Source organism: Camellia sinensis, chromosome 7 (assembly GCF_055761805.1).
Source record: "Camellia sinensis isolate YWXY chromosome 7, ASM5576180v1, whole genome shotgun sequence".
NCBI classification, from domain to species: Eukaryota; Viridiplantae; Streptophyta; class Magnoliopsida; order Ericales; family Theaceae; genus Camellia; species Camellia sinensis.
In genome coordinates this window covers 117,734,987-117,751,684 of record NC_138967.1, presented here as the reverse complement: position 1 = coordinate 117,751,684, position 16,698 = coordinate 117,734,987, and the positions used below count along the sequence as shown (strand labels likewise).

The 16,698-nt window shown below is 35.5% G+C and overlaps 1 protein-coding gene and 1 long non-coding RNA gene across 2 annotated transcripts; both read right to left on the bottom strand.

Annotated features, from left to right (window-relative positions):
* Window positions 1-189: 189 nt before the first annotated feature.
* Window positions 190-12,592, bottom strand: LOC145794755 (uncharacterized). Its single transcript, XR_014334698.1, has 3 exons — window positions 12,424-12,592; window positions 1,681-1,812; window positions 190-267 (listed from the first exon to the last, which is right to left on the bottom strand). It is a non-coding gene; the product is annotated as an uncharacterized LOC145794755 (long non-coding RNA).
* Window positions 3,520-11,490, bottom strand: LOC145795275 (uncharacterized). The gene is made up of 3 exons (XM_082879155.1): window positions 11,389-11,490; window positions 4,368-4,709; window positions 3,520-4,270 (listed from the first exon to the last, which is right to left on the bottom strand). Exons 2-3 carry the CDS (start codon window positions 4,644-4,646, stop codon window positions 3,725-3,727), a joined length of 825 nt encoding a protein of 274 aa, XP_082735281.1. The 5' UTR covers window positions 4,647-4,709; window positions 11,389-11,490; the 3' UTR covers window positions 3,520-3,724.
* Window positions 12,593-16,698: the final 4,106 nt, after the last annotated feature.

Genomic DNA, 16,698 nt, shown 5'->3' with positions numbered 1-16,698 from the left:
TAAGGCATATGCTTTGTAGAAAATAAAGCTGCAGCACAAAGAAGAATTTTGGCCCATCACATTGACAAACTTTAATGCTTAGAATAACATATAATTTAATCTCCAATGTTGATTATGAACTGAAACAAATGTTGAACATACTCTCAATAGAGAGAGAGAGAGAGAGAGAGAGAGAGAGGAAAACATAAACCTTGCCTCCTCAATAAGAAAGTGTGTTGAAACATAATTCAATGAATACGAACTGAGTTTATAATCCCTTTGCATAACCTGCGGAATCAGAGTGATAGTATAAATATTAGGTTTTGATAAAATCTTCATGAATATACCACCATGAACCAATATGAAAGAGCATAGAAAACAATCCCAATGAGCATAACTTGAAGCAAATCAAATTGAACTCTCCCCATTAACTGTAACTTCTTTGCTCTCCCTCATGCCATACTGTCTGTATTCCCACAAATATCAAAAAAAGTAAACATCTCAGTCCTACATAACACATCAACATCAATGGTAGGAAATTATTATTAATTTTTTTTTTCCCTTTCCCCTTTTCAAGCTCCATTATTTGGGTCTTTGACATCAAATTTTGTTTTCCATTTGTTTGTGATCTTCATTTATAATCTATTTCTAAACTCTAAAACCACTAATTGTCATTTAAATAGTTTGTTTCATGTCTAAGTACACCTGAAATTTGGCATTGTTCGTGATTCTTTCGGAACTTTCTATTATACGTCGAAAATGCAGGAATTGATCTAGTGTCAGAAGTTTGTTGGCCTTTCTTGATCACAAGGCAAAGAACTTGGCATATTTGAAGGCTAAACAAAATGTTAGAAGGAAATGCCCCTAGCCCTGACATGGTATTTTCTATCTCTACCCAAAGGGCTACATGAGGGGGAAAGTTTGATTTTGGATATTCTAACTATTTTCTTCACCCATGCATTGAGGTCATTTCCTTGTGAAAATCAGTTTTTTGTGTTGTAGGATAGTGCACACTATATTTCTCCTTACGCATTGAAGGTCCAATCAGTTATAGCATTAAATTTTCCCCTGATTTAAAACTGGAATCCTATACAAAACTAGAGAATAACAAGATTTCTGGTTCAAAGATTAATATGGCCCATACGAAAACCTTCCTTCTTTCTCATACTCAACTATAATTCATTTTGAAAGCAGCCAGCCCTTAACCAACTCATTGAGTCAACCTTAACTACAACATTATACAATGAAAAATTATAATATCAGAATTGAAGCAAAAAACAAATTCTCTAAATAAGGTTGCTACTTGATGTGGAATGACACACCATATCACGCACAATACAAGCCATCAAAGTAGGGGTGTTTCTTGATCTCAATAGCCCTTATCTTTTATTCCAATCGATTCATAGACTCCTTTACTAACAAAATATCACTCATAAAAATAAAAATTGATACTAATATAATGTCTATAAATTAATTTGCACAACCCATTAGATTAATTAAGCAATAGCAGTATGATGAAAAAGAAAATAAAACTTGTTTCCCTAGGTGCAAAAAAATTTGTGCTTTAACATATAAAAAGGGAAAAACACATGCATATTAAAAATGAATTAAAAATCAACCAATCAAGGAAAAGTGCAAAGGAGTTTTAGGTAGAGAAATTATAGAGAGAGAGAGAGAGAGAGAGAGAGAGAGATGAATGACCTGTTTTTAGGGTGCACACTTGATAACCCTCAAGATACTTTATATGCTTGGTCTACTTCTCATTTAAGCCTTGTTATGCTCAATTTGGAACTTTTTATGCATGAAAACTCCACAACAATTTCAAGATAGCAGCTAGCCAGCAGAAGGGAGAAGAAAGCCAAAGCAGAAAATTAGCAAAACAGAGCAAAAAATCAGAGAATATAAAGGACAAGAGAAGAAAACTAGAACCTAGAAGCAAAAGGAAAAAAACTAACAGAAAAAATGACCTAACAAAAAAAATAAAATTATGAAATAGAGAGCTGGAAAAAGAAGAAGAAATGGGGGAAAAGGGAGAGAAGAGAAGGAAAATGATGAGGTTATGCCCAGATATAAATGTCGTCAGGTGTTTAAGGTAACAAGCAGCAATGAAGAAAACCATAATCAATATCTATTCCCAGAATTTTGACATACCCAGAATTAATTCAGAAACTCTTACATGTTCCTTTTTTTTAAATTTACAAATTTCAATCAAACCCCATTTAAATTATGGCCCATTCCTAAAAGTTTGGGTAATCTAAGCTGGTTCATGTTTTCTATATTATTTTTTGTCAAACATTACAATACACACCCAACACAAGGACTGAATCAACGAAATATCCAATAGAAAAACAAAACAACAAAACAAAATCAATGTGGGTCTAGAACTAGAACAAGAAACACAATAGTTCATAAAACAACAAAACAAATCAAAGTGGGCCTAGAACTAGAACCAGAAACACAACAGCCAATAAAAATAAAATAAAATAAATTTAGGAGATGTGGCGAAGGTGGTGAATACATGTACGTGCAGAGACAAGACTATGCACTGCTTTGCTGGGACTAGAATGTTACAAATTGAAATTTTGGACTGTTACGATGTGTTTGGTTGGGGGATTTGGGAAGGGAAATGGAAAGGGAAATGGAAATGAAAGGAAAAGAAGAAAGAATTAATAGAATTCCAAATCCCAACTATGTTTGGTTGTGTTGGGAATCCAAGGAGGAAAAGAAATCATTTCTCATGAACTCTCTCATTGTCCTTCACACACAGAATTGTAGTCATGAATTGCAATAACAAAAAATAAGGTTGCACATGATCAAAGTGCTATTTGTTTTTTAGAAAAAAAAAAAAACAAAATTAATTAATTTTTTTAAAAAAATAAAAAATCAATCAAAATAAAAAATTAATTTATTATATTTTGATAAAAATAAATATATATATATATATTAATTTGATAAAAAATTAATCAATCAAAATAAAAAATCAATGAAAATAAAAAATAAAAAATTAATTTGATAAAAATAAAAAATCATAACTAAACAAAACTTTATTATATTTTCTCGACAAATATATATATATGTTATTTTCTTCTAATTTTTCTAATCCAACCAAAAATGTACGAGAACATAACAACCACATCAATCACTAGAGCACAGAACAAGTGAAAACATATAGTCAAACACTAAAATTACATAGATCATCTTTTTTGTTGACAATAATATAAAAGCATTTATATATTAGTGGAAGAGCTTCCCCTCCAAACTTGATAAAGTTTGAATTGCAGATTCAACAGACAGACAACAATTTAAATTGAACATAATGATGACTCCAAGAGTTCTATTATGATGATCAGAATAATCTCACAAGCATTACCAAAAAAAAAAAAAACAAAGAAATAACATCAATGTATCATAGTGCAGCAATGCATCACAACCACCTACAGACAGCTAGCATCAGCAACTGCATAAGTGCAAAACACCAAACCAAAGCATAAGACAGCATCAGCAGCAGCAGCAGAACATCAAAACCAAGACACCAGACTCTTCCACCAATATAGAAAACATAACATCAATGTATCATAGTGCAGTAATGCATCACAATCAGAATAACAGATTCATCTACCAAAATAGACTCACCACCAACTAATAGAGTCTACATACAAAAAATCCAAGCCTAATGATATTTTCATAGATTCACCACATCCCCGAAATATTCAAATAAAAAAGTACCAACGAAAGAAAAATAGTACTACGCATCAAAGATTGAAGATCCGAATTTAACAGACAACCAAAGACCTCGGCGTTCAATAGGGCATTCTAGGTATGCTCGAGCATCACTCACTTCTTTAGCAAGAACTTGATACACCTTCATTCGAGAAGCATCACTCATGCCACTAACCTTCTCAATCTCCTCAAATAATTGTCCATTTGTGTAGTTCCGAAGGTTACCACGATCAAGCGTTGCTGCAACTGCATCTAGACCTTCCTTAATTGACCTTATTTCCTTACTCAGAGTGTCACCTAATTTATTCTTTCTCTTCTTTGAGTTAGAGGAACAAGATACTTTAGCAGTTTGGTCATCTTGAGTTCCAATCCCATCAAAATTCTCTGAGAGTGACTCAGTATGATCAGTATTTTCATCATCCAAAAGAATTTGTTGCCCAGCCCAACGAAGTCGCTTTTCTTTTGGACCTATAGCAAGACTCCCAGTTGCTCGATCCTTTTCGAAGAGTTGACATAACTTTTGAAAGTTTTGAATCGGAGCATGTCGAAATTGAGAAGCTTTAGGCTTTGCCTATAGAGAATAGCATATATAATATTATATTAAATAATGATGAACAAATATTGTAATTTCTAGTACAGAACTACATCAATCTGGCAATTAGATATACCTTGAGGTAAGCTGCCCATACACCTGCTGTAGCTTCAATCAGTTGTGTTGAATGATTATATCCAAATCCACTATCAGTTGTTAACATATCTTTAGCCATTGCAAGATTCCTTTTTAAAGTCTTCAACCGATTCCTTACATGACTGGAATCACAATGTACACTAAACTTGGTACTCACTGCATTGCTTGCAGCTCTATAAGCAGATGATGTAAAACTACCACCAATTTTTTGCCCTTTGAGCATTTGGTCCAAGACTGAGTCAATAAGAACAACATCCATTTGATTATTCCATTTCAAATGTTTCTTGTCAATTTCTACTGAACATTCTTGGTCACCTTCCACCTACACTCAAAAATGCCATAAAACATAGCGGAAGAAGAGCATAGCTAGTAGCAAATTATCACCCAAACAAACGCAATGTTTCACATAATACAATAACAAATTAAAATATAATTCATTCCAAGATAACATTCAAATAATAATAATTAACTTGTCAATTTTTTGTTTTATTAGCAAAAGAAAAATATTATATTGATGTAAAGCAAATGAGTACATAATGGGTACATCACAAGAACAAGAACAAGAACAAGAACAAGAACAAGAACATCAAATAACCCTTCTAGCCCCTCTCTGTTTTCCAAAATCCATATTAAAATTTGATTGTCATTGAAGATTTATATCATAATCTCTCCACATGTCAGTAGCTATTCGCTCCCTTAACAATTCTCCTTCCCTACATTCTTCAGCTAAACTTGATCTAGCCACGTTAGATTGCACTTGTGCTCTTCTAAGCTCTGTATCAACCTCCTCAATAAGACTTTCATTGGAATCAACACCCATGAGGTAGTTGTGCAAAATACAGCAGGCCAAAACAATATCTGCTTGAGTGTCAACATCATAATATGGCTCTGTCCCACTTCCTAAAATTGGAAACCTTTTCTTTAGGACACCAAAGGCTCTTTCAATTGCATTTCGCAAAGATGCATGACGAAGGTTGAAAAGCTCTCGAGAATTTTCTGGTTGATGAACACTATACTCCTTCAAATGGTAACGAGTACTTCTATATGGAGCAAGGAACCCAGTTTTTAGTTGAAATCCTGCATCTACTAAGTAATATTTCCCTAGGACCAACAAGTAACTAAATGATGTTAGTGTGAAAGAAAATAGATTTATATTCATCAGCATATATACACGTTCAATGATCACCTTGAGGAACGATCAATTTATCCATTTCTCTTGTTAATGCATTATCTAATATTCTCGAGTCTGAAGCAGATCCTTCCCATCCCGGAAGGATATATGTAAACTTTAAATCAAAAGAACATGCAGCCAAAGCATTTTGAGTGGGATAGCATTTTCGTCCTCAGTATCTTTGTGCATCCTTGTTTGGCACTCTTACACGAAAATGTGTACCATCAATCGCACCAACACAATCCTGTAAAAATTCATTATTTGTATCCAAACATATAATATTATATACCCTAATTGCATTCATGTAACTACCTTAAAATAAGGCCAATACTTGGGATTGTTTCTAATCTCTGGAGGGCAGTTGAATCCATCAGGTTGCTTTAAAAAGATATCTTCCAATGATATAATGGCTTTAAGAACTTGATGAAAATGTCGACTAACAGTCTCACCTGATCGTCTATAAAAGAACTTGATCGTACGGTTCCTCAAATTATGGCCAATTATATGAAGGAATTTTGCAACTTGTTCTTCTACTTTACTTTGAGGATTGTCTCTAAGAAACTGAGTTCTTTTAAGCATGCTAACTAGTGTGGCAAACGCATCTTTGCTCATGCGTAACTGGCTACGACAATCTGCATCTTCCAAAGTCGTTAGCCATTTAATTAGGGCATATCTTTCATAATCTCCTTGTTCTGAAATTGACTTCCTTATATGATCACGACAATGAAGAATTGAGACAAGGCTGATAGCATATGAAGCATACATAGCTACACAAGTGGCTGCCCACTTTCTATACTTTTCCCACTCCTCTTGATCATTTATCTACAATTTTTTAATATATCTTGAATTAAACAAAATGTTGATAATAATTCTAATAAATTAAAGAAATTGATATAATATTATAAAACAATGTGAACGATATCAATGTATCAAGATTTTGAAATTACAGGTATATTGCAAAAATAGCAGATACTTCATTTCGTGATAAGATAGTGACAGATGGCTTCAGTAAGTTGTGTACAATGTGTATAAACGTAACTGTAAATTCATAGATTTCCTATTGGTACTTTTAGCCATCCACCTGATTGGCGAGATCACCCAGAACCCACTTAATTACATATTATATTTTCATGTTCTTATGCATCCCCTATTATGTAGGTTCGACTCTCAGGGCTGCCACTCTTTGCAAATGAAACCAGAAGTTAGGTTTATATGCAGTCCACCTCTTCCAGCACTAAATAGTGACCTTTTCCCTTACTTTTTCAGTGTAAATTGATTCAGTACAACTATTTAGCTACCATTTTAACTGGTGAAGATGTTGAAGCAACTCAAACAGTGGAATTGCTAGACCAACATGAAACAGTTTATTTGTCAACTAAACCATATTCATTTGTTAGCTATATTATGTACATGCCAATATTTTCTTACACCAAACATGAAACACCCCCTAATGTAATTGAAACATACACATGTATAGTGTAAAGCTCTATATAACCTGTTCAGTCATGCAAGTAAAACCTTGAGCTGTATACATTATACCCTCGCTAATTGAAACAACAAAAACTACGAGCTGAAAATCTATTCCATAGGCACATGAAATACAGTTTCCCAAATTATCAAACAAAATTGAAATATAGGGTCCCTTACAAAGTAGAAGTGTGGAAAACCATTACACAATAGAGACAGTGCACAAATAAGGTAAAATTTGTGCATACGTAAGGTTAAAATAAATGCCCAAATTGAGTGCAAACACAACTCATAGCTAAAATCAGACAGGATACATATAAATAATAGAGAAATAGACAATTTAAAGCTAAAACCTGTACAGAAGGGTGTTGCCCAAATATATGATTAATGTATAGACTGAGCCTGTATTTCAATAGAGATATGTCTTTATAGGCCTCAAATTGCAGTTCATATTTCAAGACTAAAAGCATAGGGCAAAAGGACAATTTGTGGCAAAACAAGAGATTCAGAGTTGATAGGATTAACTCATATAGGCATGTGGCAAGTATGTTAAATGTAGCATGGATAGCATTTGTAGACACTGAAGGGCTTCAATCCTCTAAGGTTCTACATGGAAAATGTCTTAACAATCACAAATTAGAAAAGATTAGACTTATAATGAATTAAACAAGATGTGTGTATCCCTCCTCCCAACAGAAAAGGAGAAACAACAACTTCTAAGCCTTGAGGAACCCTAAGCACATTTTAAAATTCTGACTTCACCATTGTATGCACTATTCTAGTAATGAAATATGTTTAATTTGCCTGTGGTGGTTGAAATAATGAGAAGTTTTCTTACCTAAATGAATGCTTTCTTCAATGACAATGATATCCACTCCAACAATTCATGTTGGTTAATTATAAACTTTTTTTGGTTATTCGAGGAAAGAGGAAGTCAAATCTGTAACCTCCTAATGAGATACTATACCAATATTTTTTAAATTTATTTTTTCATTTGTTTATTATTATGTTCATAATAGATTAGGGAGTTGTTACTTAATGATGACATGAAGAGGGGCCTCCAAAGCAGGGCCTCCAAAGCATTATATATATCTGAACTTCCTAGATTGAGAAACAATCCTAATTCCTAAAACATTCCATAGCCAAATTCACTATGGAGGATAATGATGGCATGCTTAGAGACCTCTAACTAATTTTGAAATCTGGAAAGCTGCCAAAGACATTAAAGCTATAAGGATCCTGGTAAAGATGGTATTCAAGCTTTTTTTAATTTTTTTTAAAATTTTAAATTTTTTTATTTTTTATTTTTTTTTTACCACAAGTATTGGAATATTGTGGAATGGTCTTTAAAATTGATTTGGAAAAAGCCTATAACAGATTATCCTGGAATTTCATAAAAGACACAGTTATCGAATTTAATATTGATAATGTTTGGATTGAATTGATCATGAGCTATGTAGCAAATGGGCATTCATTTGTACTTTGGAACGGGAAGGTACTTGATGGCATCAATAATGGGAGGGGATTGAGACAATGAGACCTCCTTATCTCCTTACATCTTTGTACTTTGCATGGAGAGATTGTTTCACATGACCAATACTAAGGTTAGAGTTGGTGTTTGGAAGGGAATTAAAACTTCTCACAACAGCTCCCCCTATCCTATTTATTTTTTTGCTAATGACTTGATTTTGTGTGCTAGAGCTGATCAAGAGAATTGTGGAACTATCATGGAAATTTTGCAGGAGTATAGTGCTATTTCTGGGCATAATTTTAACCTCCAAAAATCCAAAATGTTTGTATCCCCCAATATATAAATAGAAGAACAGCATTGGCCTTGAGCTTTCAATGTGGAATACCCATTTCTTCTGATCTTGGCAAATATTTGGGAACCCCCTTGCTTCATAAAAGAGTCTCTAAAAGCATGTTCAATGAACTAGTTGAAAAATTGAAAAGCCAAATTATCATATTAGCCAAAAATCTCTCCACTGCAGGAAGAACTACTCTCATACAATCTGTAACATCTGTTATTCGAAGCTATAATATGTAAACAATGGAATTACCTAGAAGTCTGTGTGATGAACTAGACAAAACCCACAGACCAAGATATGACAAATAGGAAATCATGAAAACCCACAGACCAAGTGAAAACCCACAGACCAAGATATGACAAATAGGAAATCATGAAAACCCACAGACCAAGATATGTCACTTATAATGATTCACCTCATCGGAATGGATCTTGCAGTGGTAAATTCTCAACTGTAGATGCTTACAAAATTATTGCTCAACAAGAAAAAGATGGCACTGACTGGACCTAGATATGGAGAATCAAAACCCCTAAAAAACTTAGACGCTTCATGTGCCTGATCTTGCAAGAGAGACTACTAACCAATCATTTGAGACTTATTAGAAATATTGTTCCTAATGACCTGTGCCCTAAGTGTGGGACTTTTAGTGAGGATATGAATCGCCTCTTGAGGAGTTGTGTGAAAGCAAAGGAAGTACAGGTTATGCTTAAAAATGAAAAATTGTGGGAGGATGGAACTGGAAAACCTCTTACTGAATGGGTTATTTCTGATATGAAAAACAAAAACACATTTTTGAATGAAAATTGGAACCTTGTTTTCATTGTAACTCTTTGGCAAATTTGGAAAGATCGCAACAAAATGGTTTTTGAAAATATCATTCAACCCATTCAAGGGAGTTAAAAAAGCTTCTTGGACTATGCTAATGAGATCCAAGAAGCTTTTCAGTTTGCTTTACACTCTAATCACAGTTAAACTAGATTAATTAGCTAGAGTTTTCCCAATGCAGGTAAGCGCAAACTCAATACTGATGGATGCTCAAGAGAAGATGAAACTAGAATTTGGAAATGGCAAGCTAGGCAACAGCACAAGCCTATAAATAGAGCTATAGGCAATTTATAAAGGGCTAACCATCCTCTCCCAGAAAGGCACCATGAAGGTGGAGATTGAATCAGACTCTGAAATGGCCATAAACCAAATTCAGAATGGAGCAAGCCACAACTCCCCCTACAAAGCACTGATTGAAGACACCAAATTCCTGCTAACTAGGAGCAAGAGCACTCTTAAGCACACTTTGAGAGAAGGGAATAAATGTGCAGATAAACTTGCAAAATTAGGGGTAGATTAGGATGAGCATGTAGTAGTTCTTAAGGACTCACCCGTGAGTGTTAGAGCTCTAGTCATAGCATATGTGATTGGAGTTAGCTATTGCAGAGATTAGCTCCCTAGTTTATTTCTTTTGTTGTAATCTCAAACTTTTATACTGAATTTAATGTAAAAAAAAAAAAACAAATAAGATTGTGACAATGCAAAAATTTAATATTTACAAAAACAAGCTTTAAAAAGTGTGAATTCTATTTAATAGTAACCTTAAAGATACTTATTACAAAGTTAAGATACTTGTTACGAAGTTTAGAATGGTTACCTATTATTCATTGAAGTATGTGTCATAAAAAATATGTAATTATTGTAAATTTTATTACCAATATTTTTATAACACTCACTAACAAAACTAAAACAAATATATATATATATATATATATATCATGTGAACCATACACAAAATGGGGCCTTCTTCAAGTTAGGGCTCAAGTCAATAGTTTCAATGGCCTTACACTTGGACCGATATTACCATTGCACCATGACCAATCCAAACTCTCTATCTAGTTGAGTTTTCATAATTTGTTTTTAAAATTTTTTTTCAAAATCTACTTTAGTGAAAAACAATTAAAAAAACAAAAAATACTCATTATTTTTATATTATTTTTTCTTTTTGGGTCAAAATATTTTTAAAAATTTTAAAATAATTTTTTTTGCAGTTTATTTTTGTTAAACTCAAAATTTCAAGGTCTTCTTTGAAACATCTACAAGTCCTTGTCTTGTTTGTACTTACAAACGAAACAGGGTACAGAAATATTGGTCTGATAATATTATGGTGGACGAATTTATTATTATATAAATTTGTTACTAGAACTTGATATACTTGAGTTGATTTCTGTGTCAGTCAACTAAACTACCACTCTCAAAAACATAAAAATAAAATGAGAGAGAGGGGCAAATTCCATTTTATTACTAAACTGTACATATAATCTATGGGTAATTCTATTTCTATGCATTAATTCCTGATCGAAAACGAAACTGTGTATGTATATTACTAAACTGTGCATATAATCCATGGGTAATTCTATTACTCTCAACAAATCGATGTATCTATAATCTCTAATTCGTAATAAAATATATATATATATATATATATAGGTGTGTGTATGTATGGAATTTTCAATACAGATCTGAGTTTGATGAGAGGAGAGGAGAAAACGAAAGAGGGGCACCAATACCTGATCGAAACTTTCGGGCAATGAATTATCAATCGAGTTCAGTGATTGAAGATCAACAATTGAAGCAGATGATGATCCCCGATTGGAGCGATTTCCTGAATGATGTTGCAAATCAAAAATTCCTACCAGAGTTAGATCTGCAATTTCACTTCGAAGCAAAATTGTAAAGCAGCTTGAACATAAATAAACAAATCGGTGGAAATCAATAGAGATCTGAGTTTGATGAGAAGGTAAGAGAAAATGAAAGAGGAGCAGAAATACCTGATCAAAAAATCCAAGCAATGAATCTTCAATCGAGTTCATTGATTGAAGATTACTAATTGAAGCAAATGATGATCCCTGATTGGAAGGGTTTACTGAATGATTCTGCGAATCAGAGTTTGCTACCGGAGTTAGATCTTCAAAACTCGTCGATGGTGGTTTTTTGAAGCTACTCATGAATGGTTTCCTGCGAGAAGCCATGAACAATGAAACTCTCTCTCCCCGATAAATTTTTCCCCTCAGTTTTCCCAGTCTTTTCTCACAGATATAAAATAGAACTGATGGTCTCCTATTTCTTTATTTATTTCTCACCCCCTTTCTTTTCCCATATATTTTTTATTATAACCAAACATAAATAGGATTACATTTCTCATTTCTTTTCCAAATCCCACCCCAAAAATCCCAACCAAACACAGCATTAGGGTTTTAAAAATTAGGGAAAACAAAGAAATTAGTTTTCGAAATTAGGGGAAACATACCAACTTTTTCTAATACCCCTCTATAGGGAAACATCATAGGACACATAAATATTCAGAGATTCCTATTCACCCCACTAGATGAGCATTGAGCAGGAGTGAGGAGAAGTGAGTGTAGCGTGAAGGGTTTCAAAGGTATAAAAGGGGTTATGAAAAACCCTAAATCTAAAACAAAAATCAAAACCCATTTACTCATTTCATAGAAATCAAAATCCTACAGCGTCAAAAAACCAAAAAAAAAAAAAGCCCTAGAGCAATAGTGAAATCGAGAGAGAGAGAGAGAGAGAGAGAGAGGAACCTGAATGTCGATGAGAGGCAAGGCGAAGGAGCGGGATTGTGAGAGAGAGAGGGAGAGAAAGCGACCTCTATTTGGTGCTTGGTGTTTGGTGTATGTATCTCAACTTCAAGGGTTTTGGTTGCTTCAAAGGTTTTTAGGGATTTTGGGGAAAACGAGCATGAATGGGCTGAAGGAGTGGGACATCCGAAATTTAACGTTACTTTTTGCGACAACATATTTAAACCGTCACAAATGATAAATCTAACAATTAAAACGACGTCATTTTAATAAGAGTTTGTTTGCGATGGACAATTGCAGTCACAATTTGTCCATTATTTGCGTTAGCAAATTTTTCCCGTCTCAAAAAATTTGTTTTTTGTGACAGTACACAAGGCATCACAAATACTTCCGTATTTAACATACATTTTCTTGTATGCTCATTCGCGACGGGGTAACTACCGTCACAAAAGTTACTTATTGGCGATGTTGTAAACTGTCGTCGCAAAAGACCATTTGTTGCGACATAAGTGCCGTCACAAAAAGCTCCATGTTATATAAGCCCTTTTCTTGTAGTGACGTATCTATTCGAAGTCTAATATTAAATCCTTGTTTTATTCTCTATTGTTTCTCACTCACTAGAGATGGCAATTTGAAACCGGCCCGATGGGGACCCGACCCCCCGACTCCGAATTGAGCGGATTTTTCCCAAAAAATACCCCCGACGGGACGAGGATGGTATTTAAAAATCAATCCCCGAACATATTCGGGCCGGGGACGGGGATCAGTGTCCCAACCCCGTACCCAGCCCGGCCCCGTCCTCGATCCCCGACCCGGTTTATCCCCGATATTAAATTACGATTTTACCCTTATATATATATAAAAGCCACTGACTAAGCCACTGACTTTACCCTTTTTATATATATAAACCAACCACTGACTTTGACCCTCAGATCTCATCTCTCTCTTTTCTCTACACCGTCTCCGTCTCTCATCTTCCTCTAGCTCACTGGCTTCTCTCTCTCTCTCTCTCTCTCTCTCTCTAACATATCCATCGCCACCACACCACACCACACCACGTCTCTCATCCACTCCCTCCCTTCTCGACGTTGCCGACCACCACTGCCGTCTAGCTCGTACCACCACCACCACCACCACCACTACCGCTCACAGATCAGTTTTCTGAATTTTTTTTTTCAGATCAGTTTCACAATTTTTTTTTTTTGTTTTTAGATCTGTTTCAGATCTCATCTATCTCAGATGATGGTTGTATTTTCTGATTTTTTTTTTCAGATCTGTCTCAAATCTGTTTCACAAATTTTTTTTTTTGTTGTTTTTAGATTTGTTTCAGATTTGCCTCAGATGATGATGATGATGTTGTTGTATTTTTTGAATTTTTTTTTTTTTTTTTTAAGTCGGGGAATGCTCGGGGTCGGGGAAACCCGATCCCCGTTGGGGGCGGGGGTGGGGGCAATAATAGGTTCCCCGTCGGGGATCGGGACCGGGGCTGGGGAAAATTCGACCATCGGGGATCGGGGACGGGGAGGGTGATCCCCGACCCCGCCCCGGCCCGTTGCCATTCCTATCACTCACATCTTTCAAAGTCTTTATCTTTTAAATATATTATTACTCAAACCTCACATTAATTTATTATTTGAATCATTCGTCATTATTATAGAAGATTTGAAAGATAAAAACTCATATTTTGAGAAAGATATTGTTAATGACAAAACTGATAACGAAGACGTGATTTTTTATGATTAAATTTTTTTTTAGCACTATTTTATTTAGTACAAATTTGAAATTCCATTTTTCATTCGGCAATAATCCTTTGAAAAAAATAAGGTTAATTTGAAAATACAAGTCCAAAATTTTATTTTTGGTTCGAAAGTTAGAAGTTCGAGTGAGGGAAAATTGTTCGATTTACTACGTCTTAATCGTGAGTTCCATACAAAAAAATCAATATTGATTACCAAATAACCAAAAAATGTTTCAAAAATGGTAAAAAATAAAAATAAAAAAAAATAAATTGAATAACTATAATCATTATGATATTTGCTTAATTTAGTTATATCCAAAAGAAATAATTTGCTACAATTGATTCTATTTTATGTTTTATTAAATATTTTTAAAATAATTAGTTGTGCTTATATTGTATAGGATCTAGATGTTTATGCATACTTTGGTAGACTGGATTATTTTTAGGAGTTTTCTCAGGCTCTAGCCCTATGTTAGGAGGGATACAACAAGAAACATTTACCCCTCCGTTTGTTAGGAAGAAAGTATTTTCTATGAAAATTTCTTTTTTAGAGAATTTTTTTTGGAGAGTTATTTATTTATTTATTATGTTTGGTGATGGCGGCAATAGGACGATGGCAGAGATGAAGATGGTGGCATGGTGGTGTGGTGATGGATAGGGGTAAGCATGGTCCAAATTGGTCCGGATTGGGAGAAGAGCAGGACCAATCCGTTATCTACGGTTCCTGAAAAATTAGAACCAATCCAATCTGTTTAAATCGTAAAACCAAGCCGAACCAATCTGTTTAAACACGGATTGGATCGGCTTAGGACCACAAATTCACATAATTAAATAACAAAAAAAAATATAAAACATGAGAGGGTAATTTGTGAACAAATTGGGCCAAGGTAGGATGAGTCTTCTTTGGAAGTTGGGCCGCGCAATGGGCCAAGGAGATATTTTGTATTTCGGCTTTGGGCCGATGTAGGTACCAGGACGGTTGGATGTGTTGCTGGGATGGGGACTTATCTACCTTCTGACCGAGATGATGGCAGGGCAATGGGCCGAGCTAGATGTAGCTCGGCAGGATGCCAACCTGTAGCATGGTCATCACGGCTCGCCCATGTTGAGCACGGAGCCGAGGTATGGGCTTCGAGTAGCTCGGTCCCATGTTGTCTAAAAGCTGGGCAGAGATACTTTGAACCGAGCTACCTAAATAAATGGGCCTAGTGGTTAGCCGAGATATTGGTGAGAAAGGATGTCGGCCTTGGTATAGCTCGGCCGGGCGCTATCTGCATCATTACCTAAGTATATGACCGAGGTCATTTAGCTCGGTGTGGTTGTAGCAGCTTATATAAAGGAGGTAACCATCTCACTTGGTTGGTAGTGAGTAGGAGTATGACTCCTAGGAGGACTTTGCTAAAGAGAGTAAAGTCCTACTAGGATTGTGCAAACCATCTCACTTGGTTGGTAGTGAGTGGGGTGTGTGATTCCTAGAAGGACTCTTATAAAGAGAGTTGGAATTCTACTAGGATTGTGCCAAATAAAGTTTATAAAAGCTCATGACCAGACCTTTGGAGAGGTATCACAATCCCAATTCTTACTCTAGAATACACAGAGCTTATTATTTATTGTCTAGTTGCTGACTTAGGCATCAGAGGGGTTTCCGGCACACACCCGCCGGTTAGCTCACGTTTGTATTTTTAGGGAGTCAAGCGACGACGTTTGGAGGAGTGCAAGCTTGATCAACAGGATCATACGAGAAGAATTATTTCGTACTCGTACCATTGGCGCCGTTTGTGGGAATTACACAAAGAACAAAACCTTTTAATCAAGTTTTCCTCTCTAGTTGAAATCAATGGCCCACAACGAAGATTTTCCACAATCTGCTATAGATGGGCAAACCCCAGAAGGGGGTAGGAGGTGCGAAAGTTTACCTTCTATCCCGCCTATGGCAGAATTAGATCCCTAGCGAAGGAATCCACAAAGAGAAGCAAGAGAAAGGCGGGGCTCAAGTCCACACTGCTCTCAAAGCCCTAATAGACAGAGGCGGAAGATGGATCCTTAGGTTCTTGAAGATCGCGTAAGGGAGAAAGACGAAGTAATAAGAAGAATGGCGGCTGACATAGAGTCTATGAAGAGCCAGATAAAAGGCAAAAGGGTGGCAGCAAAAGAGGGGCGCAAAGTCAACACACACTCTTGCCACTCAGAAGATCGTGACAGACAAGTCACATCATCACAAACTGAAAGTAGAAACCTCAGGTCGGGTGATACACAATCAAAGACTTCTAGGACACGCTACTCCAAGCCTGAGAGAATGAGGACTGAAAGGGCTCGAAGGAGAGAAGACACTCAGGCTCGCGACCCCCGCAGAGTCTCCACACTACAACGATTGGCTCCTAGAACACATGGGAGTGTCGAGGTGGGAATTCCAGAGCCACGTCTTGCCTATGAACTAGCAGACAAAGCGTTAGCAAGGTTGCAGGGCTCACCGTTCATTCCGACAATAGAGAACGCACCATTACCTTCAGGCTTCCGCTAGCCCAAATTCACTACTTATG